Source organism: Natrix helvetica, assembly GCF_964273705.1.
Source record: "Natrix helvetica genome assembly, chromosome: 1".
NCBI classification, from domain to species: domain Eukaryota; kingdom Metazoa; phylum Chordata; class Lepidosauria; order Squamata; family Natricidae; genus Natrix; species Natrix helvetica.
Window position 1 is genome coordinate 267,310,369 of NC_138548.1, and position 16,918 is coordinate 267,327,286.

General features: G+C 36.0%; 1 protein-coding gene across 1 annotated transcript in view; it reads left to right on the forward strand.

Annotated features, from left to right (window-relative positions):
- DOCK2 (dedicator of cytokinesis 2) overlaps positions 1–16,918 on the forward strand; it is a 322,820-nt gene that overhangs the window by 255,125 nt on the left and 50,777 nt on the right. Inside the window, exons 33-35 of the mRNA XM_081939650.1 lie at positions 2,718–2,866; positions 12,915–13,000; positions 15,640–15,796. Coding sequence (XP_081795776.1) covers positions 2,718–2,866; positions 12,915–13,000; positions 15,640–15,796 — 392 coding nt within the window. The remainder of the gene's footprint in view (positions 1–2,717; positions 2,867–12,914; positions 13,001–15,639; positions 15,797–16,918) is intronic.

Genomic DNA, 16,918 nt, shown 5'->3' on the forward strand with positions numbered 1-16,918 from the left:
ATTTTAATAATGACCTGTAGTTTTAAAATGATACAAGATATTTTAAGTATGTAAAATGAGAATGGATTATACTGGAGAGTTTTACTCAACTATTTTAGGTTTTGTGATGCTGGGAAGGAAGGAAGGAAGGAAGGAAGGAAGGAAGGAAGGAAGGAAGGAAGGAAGGAAGGAAGGAAGGAAGATTTTGAAAGGTCCATCAATTTTCTTGATGTTACATAACATACTTCCAAATAAATAAAGATTTTTTTTTGAAAGATTAGGAGCTTGGTGGCAGCTAAGTTGTCTCTTCATCTATTGATCTGCAACTGAAAATATACAGCTACCCAAGTTTTAGTTATAGGGAGAGTTTAAAATGAAATTGAGTAATTACTCTTTCCACTCAATCAAAGGTGAATGCTCTAGATGAGGCCCCTCAAGTTGGCAAATTAGATTTTGTAAAAGAATGTCCAGAATTCACCACCATGCATTTTGTTGTTTATAATATAATACAGGGAATCAAACCTATATCTGCTGCTGCTTTTTCATCTCTCTTGTCTGAAACATTAGACATGATTAAGTACTGCAAGAGAGAGAACTAGAAAGGTGATCAACCAATACTTTGAACCTTATTGTAATTTTACTTTGTTTTACACACACACACACACACACACACACACACTCACACCCAGGACAGAGAAAGAGGGAGAGAGAAGGAGAGAGAAAGAGAGAGAAGAATATTCTATCACTAAGAAATAAGGCCTGGTTTTCTTGTTAGAGGTGACATTTACAAGCTTCTTTCTTCTTTTTTCATCATCTGTCATAATTGCAAATGCTTCCTAAGGCAGACTCCAGTGGTGCTCTATTTCATGTGGCTTTAAGTCATTGTACAGCCAATCTATAATAGAGTTACCAGGACATCATTTCTATTCTGAGCTTTCTAATGGTTGGAATTATTCATCTAGGAATGAAAGCAGATGTGTTTCTTTTTTTTCAATTGTGTTTCTTTTTTTTTCAATTGTGAGAGAGACAAGGGAGCATATCAGAGGCCAGTGTAATGTTTTCTCTGATAAATTGATTTTGATGGAAAGAGATGAGGAAATAGAATTATTTTCTCTTCCAAGAACATTCATTGATTAAATGTTGGGAAAGGTAACCATTAAGAGAAGATTGTGTACATTCAGTCAACTCATGTGGGTTATCTGATGTGCAATATGCTTTGCATGTAATAATAAACAGACATATTATAATATGATCTTGAACCGTGAATGGGCCATAACAATAGTAGAGATTAAAGGTCTTATAATGCAATACTGCCATAGAAAGGACATTAGATTTACATACCATTTAGCTGTTTCCCCTAACTTAGCACACTCCAGATATCTTGGGAATGCAGCTATCAAAAAAATAATAATATCAAAATACCAACGTGAAGAACTGATTCTATTATCTATCTATCTATCTATCTATCTATCTATCTATCTATCTATCTATCATCTATCTCTCTATCTATCCATTTATCCATCAATCATCCTATCTCACTTCGTTCAAATTGTTTCAAATACAGTTGATCCCTTTGTGCACAATGAAGTGGAGTAGTAGCTTACAGATGAATAACTGGGAAGAAATCATTCTGGTTGTAATTTATTAATTTAACCATAACAGAATAACTAAGTAAAACATACTATGCAAAAGAGACAATCAAGCAGCCAAAAGGGGAACCGAAAGACCCAAGCACCCCTCTACCAGCAATCAGCACCCAAATCAGCATAGATTAACTCCAAGGTGCTGCAGGACAAGAGTTACACTAATATCAAGTAATGGTGGAATAGAATCATTAAAAGAGAAAAAAAGAAAAAGAAAGAAAGAAAGAAAGAAAGAAAGAAAGAAAGAAAGAAAGAAAGAAAGAAAGAAAGGAACAGAATAAAATGTGAATGGCAAAACTTAAAATTATTTTTATTTGTTTTAAATAATTAAATAGAGTTGTTAAGTTGTCCCACAGCAAGTTGTCTCATGGCAAGTTGGGCATTGTGAGTTTTCCTGCAGTGAATTGGCAATGGTGAATTGGCTGCAGCAAATTGGTTGTTGCAAGTTGTTCCATTCCGCAATCAAATAAACAATACCCCAATCAAGTAACTGCCAAAGATGTCAACAGTAAAAAGCTCAACCAAAGAATCCTTAAGACCACCCTCAACAAAACTGACGGGCAAGCCACTAGAATATAAACTGACAACAAACTTCACTCCTTACTAACACTAAATATGTTGGCTAGTTTGGGTAATGAAACATCCATAAGAAAACCAGCAAGCTCAGAGAGCACCAAGGACCCTTCAAGTGAAGCAAAAGTCAGGCAAACAAATTGCAACTAGTAAAAGAACCAAGTAACTGACAGCTGTTGGGAGTAACTAGTATTATTCTGTTTACAGAGTTTCCACATTACACATTTATCATCTAATCATTGCTTCTCCCATCACATAAATCATCACAAATATTTAATTAATTTGTAAATAATACAAGAGTTTCAAAAATGATGTGAAAAGATATTTGTTGTTCTTTTGTAAATAGTTTGTTTCCCCACTAGAAATGTTGAATCATCAATATTTTTTTTAAAAAAATATCCACTTTAAAATACAGAAGGAAAGTTAAAATAAAACATTGAAACAGAAGTGCTATAATGGTATTAAAATATTGATGCACCATGGGTTAATATTATTAATGTTTTCTTCTGTACATTGTTGCAGGACAGAATAAAATCCACTTTATTCCAGGAATGGTTGGACCAATCTTAGAAATGACCCTCATCCCTGAAGCTGAACTGCGTAAAGCCACTATCCCAATATTCTTTGATATGATGTTATGTGAACATAAACATACTGGTGAATTCAAAAAGGTATTATAACCTTTGTGTATCATTTGGTAACTGCCATTATTCTTAAATATCATATGAATGCATACATTTTATTGTGTAATTCTTCACTAGTTCTATGCAGTGGTGGGTTGCCAATCTTTTTACTTGACTGGTTTGGGCGCAGTCCTATGTGCGTGGTGCTTCTGTGCATGCGCAGAAACGTCCAAGCAGGTGGGTCTCCCGCAACCGCTATGACCAGTTTGCCCGATACGGACCAAACCGGGAGCAACCCACCTCTGGTTCAATGTCAAATATAGGAAAGGAGAAGGTTTGCAGTTCTGGTGGAAACTTAGAATTTGAAGACTCACACTTAAAATAAAAAATAATTCATTTAAAATGTCATTACAAAATAACGTTGGTATTAAGTTCAAATTAGTCATTAGGCAAATCATGACAATTGTGAACCCATTCTCCAAAAATGTGGGGGAGGGGGTTTGCCACGAACTGACAAAAATACTGCAAAATAACAAAAAAAAATTACAAATTACAGTCATGCAGACAGACACTGCAAACAGTGGTAAATATGATCCAGTTTGTAACCAATAGGGAGAGAGGGATATTTTTTCAACAGACAGAAGTATTTTTATGGATTGTAAAGCAACCTTTCTGATGCTGTTGTAATCCAATTGATCATTAAATGACCAGTCATAAATTGAGGACAATTTAGTAAATACTTTAGTAAATCCATCATTAACCATCTATCACATAATCAAAAAGTATAGTAGGAGTTTTGAAGTAAAATACTATATGGAAAGACACTTAATACCCCAGGAGGAATAATACTTTTGAGTGAGCTATCATTGGTAGATTTGATAAATATCTGCCAAAAGAAAAGAAAAATCCTGCTTGAAATTAGACTTTAGGAATAAAAATTATGAATACATTGCAATATAAATTAGAATATCATTTTTAAAAGAGTGAGAATTATTTTTCAGATATGCTTTGCTTTAGAAAAGTTTAACATATTTTAATGCATAATGCTATTTTGATCCCAGCAAACATCATGTATTTGGGTTCTCCATTTAAATACATTTAACTTCCATTTCCACCCTGGATATAGGCAGTTTAAATATCGCTTTTTCCATCCTAGAGGAGAAAGGCATCTAAAGCAGTACTGATACTAAATACTCATTCAAGGGATGTGGGTTCATTGTGAACTTTGCTTTTTATGTCAAACCCAAAGCGACAGGGGTGCTCTTGAAAAATGACCTACTTAAGTTATCCTTAAACTGGAATGTTATATTGAAGGCAGTACCAATATCTATTTGAGAAGACAAATACTAAGCAGTTGGATGATGTTCTGAAAGAGACATGTGTCTTGCCTTTTTGACAGTATGTTTCTCACTGTCATTTTATAAATAGTTTTGGCCCAAGGGAAGAAGATGTTCGCATCTCTCCCATCACACTTTAGCTTTAATCTCTCGACTCCCATCATTTGTCAGTCTGGAGGCGGGACAAGCACAGGGAACCGCTCTGTTTTATGGCAACCTCTGGCAAGGCAGTAGTACATTACTTCAATGCCAGACAATGATGTGACAGCAGCATTGGCCCATTAGACAGAGAAGATATTCCTTCTGCTCATCTTACTGTGGATAGAATGGATTCTGCACTGAGCTATCATTGTGCTCAAGGGCAAAATTATGTTGCACCACATATGTTGTGACTTTCTCTTCATCTATTACACAGCTCGAGGGAAGGCACTACTAATGGAAGCCTACCATGTGCGGAAAAGAAATTTCTTTAGCCCAAGTTACAAGGCTTAATGGAAAAGTTCTCAGTGGTACTAAAGGAAACATCTGGCAGAGGGGGCATGCTTTGGGCCCCATCTGCTAGGGACTTATATTTGGCAGGTCCAAGGGGGCGAGTCTTCTTTGCTATAACACTTGCCTTATGGAATATTCACTTTCCCCACTGCAAAAAAAAAAAGTGAGATTAGCTTCATTCCTGTTAATGTTGTATAAGTACTTCGAGACTTGGTTTGATCTTGCCTAAGGCTCCAAAGGATTGTGAATATTCTTAGACAGGGTCTTATTTTCTTTTGACCCCCGAAATAAGCGCTTGGCCATATTTGGGGGAGGTCTTATTATTTTTAAGGTGCAGGAGGCAGCAAGCATGGTGACCTCATGGCTGCTGCTGTGTTGCAATATTTTCAGGGAGAGCTTATTTTCAGGGAAGGGCTTATTTTAGTGCATGTGCTCAAAAGCCCAATTGGGCTTATTATCTGGGGAGGTCTTTTTTTCCCAAGAAAACAGAGTAGTTCTTTCATTAATTGACTCCTTGTCCTGCATTTGATTACTTGCATTTTTAATAATATTTGTTTTATATTTCTTAATAATGATTGTTTTTTATATATTTACTGTTTTACTTTATTGTTGCCTACTGGTCAAAGTCACTGAGATGAGCAGCTATGTAAATGCACCAAATTAAAAAGAAAAATCTTCTCCAAGCCATACAGAGTTAGCCTGTGGTAAAATGGGTGACCAATAAATTTCATAAATAAATAAATGCAGAAGGAAGGAGAGCCATATTTGTTCATATCTCAGTTGGAGAGAGACAGAATAAACTTCCATTCCCTAAGCATTGTGATATCAGTAATAATCATCTCCAGTTTACAATTAATGAATGAAAAGCCAGAAATACAACTGAATTCTATGCATAAGTAGTTGATCCTTAAAGTTAATGCGGTAAAGATAGAGTTGTTTCACGTAAAATAAAATGGAACCTAACCGATGTATCTGCAACAACATAGAAAAATATGTATTCCTCGTCTTTGGTGTCCTGCTTCAGAATATCTACTTTAGTCTCTCTTTATAAAAGTTGTCAGGAAGCAGTAGGTGGGTTCCAAAGAAAAGATGAGCAGGAAAAATAAAAATAGTAAGTCATAGGTATGTACATAAACAAGGTATGTGTATGTACAGGAATTAGACTAGCAGATCTGAAGAATGTTGGTCTTTTGTTCTTGGAGTAAAACAAATAAAGAACATGATCAATCAAGATGTTGCCTGAAATATTTATTAGGGGGGGGGAGTATATGGGATTTTTTTGTGAGGTGTAGAGAGACAGCATCATTTTTTAAGGTTGTCACCTGTAATCAAATCAGCTAGCCTTAGCTGTTTTGTTTTCTTAAGGACACATTTTCCATAATAACATCAAGGGTATCTGAAGAGCTGAACTGAACTTAGATATGCAATGCACCCTGCCTTGTAATTGTAAAGTCTAAGTAGCAAAGGACAAACTTGAAAGGAGAGGACAGAAAGAGAGAGGGAAAGGGTAACAGAAATCAGTGCATAGCAGCAAAAATGTTTTAATTGGAGGAAGAAATCATTTGTCTGTTCTAAAAACTAGAAAAGACAATTTTGTGGAAATGTGAGGTTGAGAGAAGATGTATAGAAGCAGACAGGGTAGAAGGGATAAAGTATCAGGGGCAAAAGATCAGATCTACACTTGAAAGTCTAATTAATCTGATTTATTGCTATTCATGCCTATGCACAGTAATAGGCTCAATTAAAGATTAATACTTGCTAGAAGTTAAATAATAGTCAATGGAATTCAGGGGGAATGGGGTTGGACTTAGTTCACTTGTGACTATGTAGAAATTCTAGACTGATCCCTCTTTTAATGCTGCTCCCAGCTTCTGCCACTCCTTCCCCTATATCAAGTTTTTCTAATAAGAACTGGTAGTGATAGTCAGAAAAAATGAGACAAGTTCAATGTATCATGGAAAGAATCATTAAAATCTGAAGATAAAGTAACTGGATATGGAAAAAGAGATAATTGGGAGAAAGTTCTCCATCCCATACATTGTAAAATGGAGAACATCTGGTAATGATATGCCATTGGTGACTTGGATCTTTATTAATTATTATCACAATCAGATAAACATCTGTGGCTACTCCATTTTTACTTTGTAGAGGTTAGTACTGTGTCAGGTCTTGACACCTGATTTAACACTAAATGCAAATGATTTGTATTCTGTGCCAGAAAAAAAAAGACGACTGGTTCAGTGAGTTTGCATTTTTATTTATTTATGGGATGTCCTTCAAAGCAGCAGTTTTCAAGGACAATTTATAGCACGTTAAAATCAAAGTACAGTTATTTTAAAGTAAAAATACAAAATAAAAATAAAAGAGCAGAAAAAGCAGCTAAATTAGTTTAAAAACTTTATTGCAATGTTCATGTTAAAAAATTACTAAATTCTAAAAGGCTTGGGAGATTGAACTTTCTGGTTTTTGCCAAGGATCAGAAAGTTTTAGGTTACTCCATGGCAATGCATTGCTGATGGTTTGGGCAATAAGAAGGAAAAAAAATAGATGTTCCTGTGTAGAATTTTTTCTGTTTAGTTCATATTTCAGTTATATAATTGTATAATTATTAAACCCATAGATTTCTTTCTCTTTCTGTTGTTAATAATAAGTTTCAGATATATATTTGAATACATAGTTCTTTATTCTATTACAGAAATCTTTTTCCTCTATTCAGGCAACCACATTCTTCTAATTTTCTAATAGTAAGATTTACTTTCTCCTTACTGCAGGACTAAAATTTGTTACCACTTAACCCTGTGATATACTAGATGCATCAACATAGTCCTAATCCTAATCTAAAGACAAACATAAATATTTTGAAATTTCTTATGAATTGGAGCTTACAATATATTTCATTAGGAAACATTTCTCTTTTAAAGTTGCTGACTTATAGCTCTGTTCATGAGTTTTTGCTTGCAGTTCTGTTTCACAAGCATTTCCTTATAAACAGCAACATTAGTTTACTACTTAAAAATATAATGGCTTTATAAATCTTGCACTCCTCCCTGGGTGGGCTTGTTCTTCTACATTTTGTTGTTTTTGCACATTTTTAATTCTGATTCATACCACTTGAGTATTCACTTTCCTGTCCTGTATTCAATTCAGCCTGTGTGATACCTGTATAAGCAAATTTAATTTTCCTAATCCTCCAAAGCAAATTTAAGGAAGAATAAAGCTTTGTTTTATCAAACTTGTATGTTCTAATAGTGGGCAAGCATAATTCAGTTCGGTGTATCTTCAAGTCAGTTTACGAAATGTACTGGATTCCTTACATTATTTTTAAAGTTCTGAATTTATGGAAGCTTTAATGTGGAGGACAGACCTTTGCTATTCACATATGTAGCTGCCAGATGTTTTCCAAGTACTGTCTTTTCCTAAAAGTAAGACCCAGTCTTATATTTTTTTTGACTACGTTTAATACCTGAATATTATGAGACACACAGAGTTAGGTGGTATCTTGTCACTCTTTGAACTTTCAAGCTTCGCTGAAATGTGATTTGTGCAAAAATTGCTGGAAGCAAAATACGTAGTTTCACCAGCTTACTTAGATTCATTGGTGCATCAAATGGCATTGACAGAAAGGGCAAATCTGAAAAAAAAACCTATCCAAATTCATTTAATTTGTTTAATCAAATTGGCTCATACAGTATAACTGTATAACAAATGTCACTAGTTGCTGGATCAATGACCTCTAAACACATAAAGTCACTAGCCTTTAAAATCAACAATTAAAGCTAATGACTCATCATCCAAGTGATGTTTGCTTAAAAAGAGCTGTACAATACTATCTCCATTACCATTTAGTACTTCAGACATTTAAAGCAAAACCCTTTTTATTCAGGTATCTTTTTGATTTACTGTGTCAATTTTTTCCCCTGCTCTTCACTTTAGAGTAGTTTTTGAGATACCTATGTTCCTTTCTTCACAGGGAAGGCAAGCATTTTTTTTCATTCTTATAACATCTATTTTAAATTCAGAAACTAATTTCATAATGGCAGAAGGAGGAGGTAATTTGCAAAGAACGCTAGCATTTTTACTGAAATGTTGCTTGAGCTTCGTGTTCACCTAACATTTGTTATCAAACTTTATGCGGAATGCATTGGAATTTATCATGCTATACTGAACTCATTTTTTCTTCTTGCTTGAATTCTCCTTTACACAATATTGTTAGGGTATCTCCTTTGAGATATGAATATTATGATAAAACCAGAAAGTGTATTGGTGTCCATAGAATTGCTAGACAATAGCTGGAATATCTCACTTTTCTGTTTCTTTTACAGCTCTCCAAATCCCTAAAATTATGGTAATCAACATCAATATCAAAATATTTAGCAATCATACCTTATTTTTTTATATTCCAGAAACCAGTATGTGCTACCAATGTGGCTTGCCCCAGAAATAATATCATTTTTAATGTTGTAAATGTGTGTGCATATAGTTTACAGTATATTTGTTTTCTGTAATGTTAAAAAGGTGAGAAGGTTTTTATTCTATAAAATAATAAATCGTAGAACTGTAGAATGGGAAGTGAATGCAAGCATCATCTAATCCGACCCTCTGAAGCATGACAGATATTCATGAGATATCTCATCTTTAAATCCTTCAAAGATGGTGAACACATAATCATCCTAAGTAAATTGTTTTGATGATCTTACCAGAAAGTTTATTTCATATTTAAATAAAACCTTGATAAGCACAACTTATATCCATTATGTCTGGTTTTAAATTCTGCAGTCATGGGAAATTATTTGTCATCTTCCCTGTATCTTCCCTTTATGACAGTTTTCCTGTCTCCCTTAAGTATTACTGAGTATCTGAAATCTGAATTCTGAAATTTCTTGGGCAGGTCCACATAGGGTAAATTCTCAATTTCCTGTATCACCTTTTTTTGCCATTCTTTAACTTGGAAATGTGGTGTCCAGGATCATGCACAATTTATCTAAGGCAGTGGTTCCCAAACTTTTTCAGTCCACCGCCCCCTTGGTGCTACAAACTGATCCTCAGTGCCCCCCACCCAGTGGTGGAATTCAAATTTTTTTATGATCGGTTCTATGGGCGTGGCTTGATGGGTGTGGCTGGGGTAGTCATGTGACTGGGTGATTTGCATGAAGGAATAAAGATAGTAACAGTAAAATTCAAAACTGTAACAATTAATTGCACATTTATTCAAAATCCAATTTAAAAACCTTTGTAGTTAGTTAATTCAACAAAATTGTTGAACATGATCCAGTGATACCAGGTTTTCAAAGTCTGATAGTCATTTATCAAGAAACTTAGTAACTAGTAACTTAGTAAACTTAGCAAAATTTAGTAACTACTTCACTGTTCAGTAAATTCTTAATGTGATGGATGGGCTTGATGAAGTGATACCAGTTTCCCAATGTCTGGTTTTAAGTCACTTAGCAGGAATCTTAAATCACCACATTCAGTAATCTGGAGTCATTTTCTTTGCTTGGAGACCACACTGAAGCCATGTTCCACCAAATATGATGATGGAAATGCAACAAGGAGCTTCTTAACCACTGTCCATAGAGCAGGATAGCGATCAAAAATTTCTTTCTGTAACTAAAACTCTTGGTACAATTTCTTGAACTTTGGCTTCAGCTCAATGTCACCAACATTTGCTTGAATTATTTGATGAGATTATTGCATGGTACCTAGGGATTCCCAATATGGAAAGTGAGAATGGGAACATTTTAACAGATCTATATGTTCTTGGGTTATAATTTTCACTAAAGAACCATGGGGATGAAAAGGGAAATATAGGCAATGGAGTCCAATCCCCCTCCTCAACAGTTTGGAAGAATAACTCTAGCAAAATACAGCATTTTACCTCTTTGGGGAATCATTTATTATTGTTGTTGTTGTTGTTGTTGTTGTTGTTGTTGTTGTTAATTTATTTTTCCCAATGCAACTCATGCAAAGGGTCATCCACAACTACATTACATTTTACACACTCATATTTGTGATTCCTTATAACTTATTTAAACTAAACATTTTTAGTACAAATCAACGCATTGACATATATATCACTAATGCAGTTTCCTATCTCTTCCATTGACATAATTAACACCTTATGTATTGAATACAAGTATATCAAGTATAGGTTAAACATGAATTGAAAAACATCTAATTCAAATGTATAAACTGTGAATTTATTATATAATCACAGGCAAACATTGCACTTATGCCTAAGTCCTCTACCCACACACATTATAAGACAGATAAAACTATCTTAGCTGGCTGTTGTAAATATTACTCTGCTAATTCAACAAGAAATGCTACTGCATGAATTCTTAATGCAGAACACAACTAAAAGTGATTTTAGCAATTTTCTTTCCAAGTTAATTCAAAATGTATATCCAAATGTTCCTCTTATTTTTTCCCCAAGCACTAGGGAGGATTATATCCAAAACCAGACACTTTTGCTGTGTGTGTGTGTGTGTGTGTGTGTGTGTGTGTGCTTGCTTGCTTCTGGTCTCCAGAGTCAGAAGGGCTGGTTGGGACCCCCAGAGGTCATCTAGTCCCACCCCAGACAGCGCCACCCCGCCCCACATTCCCCAGCCCCACCTCCTCTGGGAAGGCTCTGGTGGGGGAGAATGCAGAGCCCCTGCAGAGAGCCCCTGCTGCTCTCCCTCACCCTTCACTCTTACTCCCTCCCTCTATTGGCAGGCCAAGCGGCTGCAGCGTTACTGGGACGGTGATCATGGATGTGCTGTCGCCCCGTTGAGGGGAGGTCTGGCTGCCAGCAAAGGGCTTCCACCGAGGCACCTCATGCAGGCAAAATAGCGAGCGAGCGAAGGAGGATCAGGCAGGGCACCGAGGCCCCTTCGCCTCCCACTTTGTCTTGATGAGGTCGCTGCAACTTCCAGGCACAGACAGATGGAGGTAGCCAAAGTGGCCCGGGTGGGCGAGCAGGCGAGCAATGGAGGATCAGGCAGCTCTCTCACTCGCTCGCCCGCCCCCGGGCTTCCCCACCACTCTGGCTACCTCCGTCCATCCGCAGCTGCAGAGACCTCATCAAGACAAAGTGGGAGCGAAGGGAGGTGAAATGGCCTCCCTTTGATCACTCTCTTTCCCCTCCTGTCTGCACTATGCTAGCCCTGCTCTCACTGATTGGCTGGCTCACCAATCGTCCTGCCCACCTCTAAGAGCCCTATCTATAGAAAGCCAAGCAGAAAAAAAGTTAACTGGGTTTAGATAGGGCTCTTAGAGGCGGGCAGGTGATTGGTGAGCCAGCCAATCAGTGAGTGGGCAGGGCTAGCATAGGGCAGGTGGGTGGGGGAAGCGAGCGATCGAGCAGCTTCTGGATTGGTGGGGGTGAGTGAGCAAACTTGTTCTGAATAGCTCGCTAGAGGAGGCCACCTCCAGGACTCCTTTGCCACCCCCCCTTGCCTCTTACCGCCCCCCTGCCGCCCCCCTGGCCTCTTACCGCCCCCCTAAGCCATCTCACCGCCCCTTAGAGGATGGTAGCGCCCACTTTGGGAACCACTGATCTAAGGTATGCTAAGTAGATAGCTATAGTCACTTGACATACCTTTACTCTACACTTGTATTTCTTCTGAAGCAGCCAAAAACTGTCAGCTCTTGTAACAGATTATGATTGACTTGCATTCAGTTTGTTGTCAGTTTCCACTCCCAAGTCTTAGGATCTAGTTCTTCTAAGCTACAAACCATTCAGTTTTTCAATGTATCCAGATTAGATTCTGACTGCAAATTCAACCACTCTCATGGTGAGCCAAAGTTCCCAACTTTCCATCATCAATTCAATCATCCAGGTTATTCATACACATTTCATTTTGAAATTAACGTTCTGCACATTTAAAAACAGATGAAAGAAATAGTCTAGGCAGATATCCAAAATCTGTTTTTTTAATCATATTGAATAATTTAATTCTGTTCCTAATTCAAATGCATGCAATGTATTTTAATATCTTATTGTACCTGAAATATTATGAATTTATTATAAGAAGATCTAATTGTGTATGTAGACATAAATTTTAGGATGTTATTATGAAAATATACATTTCTTTTAATGTCATTACAACCCTAGTGCTAATTTGAAAAATATTCCTCTTTTTTAAAAAAACACGCTTACTTGACTTTTATGTGGTACACCTGGGAGAAGCACATATGAGTATCATAAAAGCTATCAATTTTATAGGAATGAATTCCAAAAAGAATTTGTGCTCTGCTTAATGATTTTGCTTTCCTCTTCTGAACAGTTTGAAAATGAAATTATTTTAAAATTGGATCATGAGGTAGAAGGAGGCCGGGGAGATGAGCAATATCTGCATTTGTTTGAGGCAATGTAAGTACAACAATGGAATATGTCCTTCTAATGTTTTATATTTTAAATTGGATATTTGTTTCTAAAGTGTGAACTACTGATATAGAGATGATAGATAGATAGATAGATAGATAGATAGATAGATAGATAGATAGATGGATGGATGGATGGATGGATGGATGGATGGATGGATGGATGGATGGATGGATGGATGGATGGATGGATGGATGGATGGATGGATGAGGGATGCATAGCATGAATGAATCTATATAGATTCTCAGTCTTCAATTACTCTATATATTATTTCTATAGTCTATCATGATTTATTAATCATATCTTTCTTTAGAAACTTTCTTTAGAAATAATGATGTATAATATTTCTCCTCAAATGACATTGTGTCATTTATCCATAATCAAACAGTAGCAAAGATAACATTTACCTGTGCTTTGCACATGAAGAGATACTAAAAGAGACCAAATAATGAAAAAAAGCGTGCATCTGTAAAATTACAAACATATGCAAATCTCATGTACTTCCAGATATCAACTTTCCAAAAGGAAAGTGAGGGAAAGCTCATCACAGAATTAGAACCCTGTCTCTATGGGTGCATTGCATCCTACTCTCCGGTTTATTGTAATAAATCATGTGCTTGCTACTAACAGTGTCCAGATGATTGTCAGCTCCTACCATGGAGGCTAATCCAACTTTTGCACTGAACAAAAATGAAAATGTGAGACAAGCTTTCCTTGAAGACACCACAGCTATCTCTCCTCCTGTTTCCCAGTGGGAAGTCCATCCACAAAACATAATGACATTAATGCTTGTACTTCCTAACAACTGGTGGTCAGAGATATGTCACTTCCAATTCTGGAAATGTTATATAGCCATCATATTAATTGTAGCCACGGATACACATCCTCCATGAAAATTGTTTATTTCTCTTCGAAAGCCATTCAAATATATAGTCCTTACTGTGCAGTCTCATGGCTCCAAATTATTTTATTTTAATTGTGTGCTATATAAAGATTACCTTGTTTTTTTTTCTGAATCGCTCATAGTTCAGCTAAATTATCCAGAGACTGGTCAATGGATAAGATCCTATTGAACGATCCTATTGAACAAACAACTGTGCACAGCTTTTGTTTTAGAGTACACAGAATTGAGATGAAACCAAAACAGTAAAAGCTTCATCAGATCCAACAATTCCATCTGTCCAGCATTTGGGATTATATTAGTAAAATCTGCTCTTCTTTCCAAGAACTAATATTTTGGAGGGCAACATTTTGATCTCAGAGGTACATTTGGGCAGGAAAAAAACCCCAATTTTTATGAAATGTATAAAGTTGCATCAACTGTCTTTTTAAATCATGATTAATTGAGTGGGTATTTCCATACCAGCAATTTCCATTCCTAAAACCTGAATCCAGACTAAATTTTCTCTGTATGTTATTTTTTAATTCATAATACTAACAAGTATTACAAAATACTTTCAATTTGATGCTCACACTATACACCACTTGACAAGCAGAACATGTTTTATCCAAATATAACAATCAACCAAGAGAATTAAATAACAGTTTTATCATGTATCTTCCACCATAGATCTCCTCGGGAGAACTGAAGTCTTTTCTGAAACAGATTTAGGATGTTTTTAAAGGGAATGGTATGGGGTCAGAGCCAGCTATTTTATACAAATGGTTGGCTGTTTATGTAACATTAAATATAACCCAAATAGATTAAATCCAAGAGTATTAAAGTCACACAACAACTATTGGCTATCATATTGAAATGTACTGATGTTTAATTTTTTCCCCTAAACAATGGAACTGCTGTTTCAAAACTACACTGAGTATTACAACCTACAATGTTCAAATAAAAGGAGACATTAATACTGAGTCAAACACAAGCCTGCACAGCGGGAGAATTCTTTTGAGAGGCAAAATTTTTAGACAAGATGTTAAATGCTTCTACGGAAAAATATTGCTTTGGAGTATATAAAACAATGATCATCTGCACTTTCAAAATTATAGAAGGGCCTAGAAAATGCCACTGAAAGCATTGCAGTATTTCACCTTGACACTTCTCAGTGCTGCTCAATTGAATTGTTACATGAGATGGCAGAATCTAATGAAATTCAACACATTATAGATTTTCATCTATATTTTTATATCTGATTGCTAACAGCCAGAGTGAATAATTGGGGGCAGCACTCCTGTTTTTTTCCCCAAACATCCCAGAACTAATATGCTTTTTGAAGAGAGAGCATTTTGTAGCGTGGATGAAAAATGTTAGGGCCATGTAGCAGTATAGATTCAAATGGGAAGAGGCAATTTCAATACTTTACTAATCTTCTTTAAGATCATCTTGGTCTCACCTGACTGCGGACCTAGGCAACAGCATGTGTGATTGAAAAAAATGCCAAAAAGTACAAAATAAGTATATCGAACATACAGTATGTTCTGAGTCTGCTTTTTATTCCTTGGATCAAATCACTGTACTGCCTTAAATAGTATCTTGCTCAGTATTTAAACAAATATTCAAAGCAAACAAAAATAATGAAGTAAGCCTTCACCATTCTTCATCGCTTTTTCCTTCATTTAGTCACAAATTTGTAATAACACTTTAGGCAAAGGCTCATTGTTTTCTTTTACATTTTCAGACTCACTGAGCGTTCTTCAGTCTTTCCTAAGATTGCCAAGTCAGTTGAAATGTTTGTAAGCCTAATAAAAGGCCTTTTGGAAAAACTACTGGATTATCGTGCTGTAATGAATGATGAAAGCAAGGACAATCGTATGAGCTGTACTGTGAATTTATTGGTATGTGGTACCTTAAAGATTTGCATAAAGTTTTGAATTTGGAGCAGTTTACAAAGTCTACAAGCCCTTACTGCAACCTTGGCCACTTTAAGACTTGGGGATTTCAATTCCCAGAATTTCCAAGCCAGCCAATATTTTCCAGGCTTGGCCACTCTTGCCTTACTATAATGTAAAGATGGACAGTAGTAACAACTATTGTATGACATTATTATACATAATTATATGGCAGGAAAGTGAACAGTGCAACACATCATGTTTTCATTTATTTTGGAGGGAAACTTCAACAATATAATCCATTTTTTTTAAATTTAAACAAAAAATGTTTCATCCACTAAACAATACCATAAGTATGCAGGATGCTCATACAGAAATGGAGCATTTGACACCACACTATAGGTGTTCGTATGTATTCTCTTATGTCACCTTTATTTTCTGGATTGCTGTTTAAAAGGCTGTTTTCTGTGTGGAGTTGCAGGCAGAAATTCAAGTGGACAGGCATATAAATAGAATTAATTAAGTAATGAAATGTACTTGGCACTTTTTGAATGTTCAAACTGATGTCGCTAATTTTATTAATTTGCAACAGTTTTATAAGATAGGTGAAAATCATTGTCCTTATATCGTGTTTGGAGGGGAAGGCAGGAGACCTAGCGATTACATTAATGAACTAAGTATTTCACTGAGTAATATACTTCACAGCTCACTGTTTATATACTTAGACCATCCTACACCTCCCTGGGCCATAATAATCCTTATTTAATCCACATTCCTAAGATAAATTGACATTCCTTCAAGTCATTCTAGCATTCTCAGATGACCACTATCTTCTACACCATCTTTTCTGTTGCCAAGTAAACTATATAATATAGATAGTCCTCGACTTACAACAGTTCCTATAGTGACCATTTGAAGTCCCAACAGTACTAAAAAAAGTAACTTCCCTCTTATGACTGTTGCAGTATCCTCCTGGTCATGTGATCAAAAATTCAGGTGCTTGACAGCTGACTCATATTTATGACAGTTGCAATGTCCCAGGGTCATTTGGTTTCCTTTTGTAACCTTCTGACAAGCAAAGTCAACGGGGAAGCCAGAGTCACATAATAACCATGTTACTAACTTAAT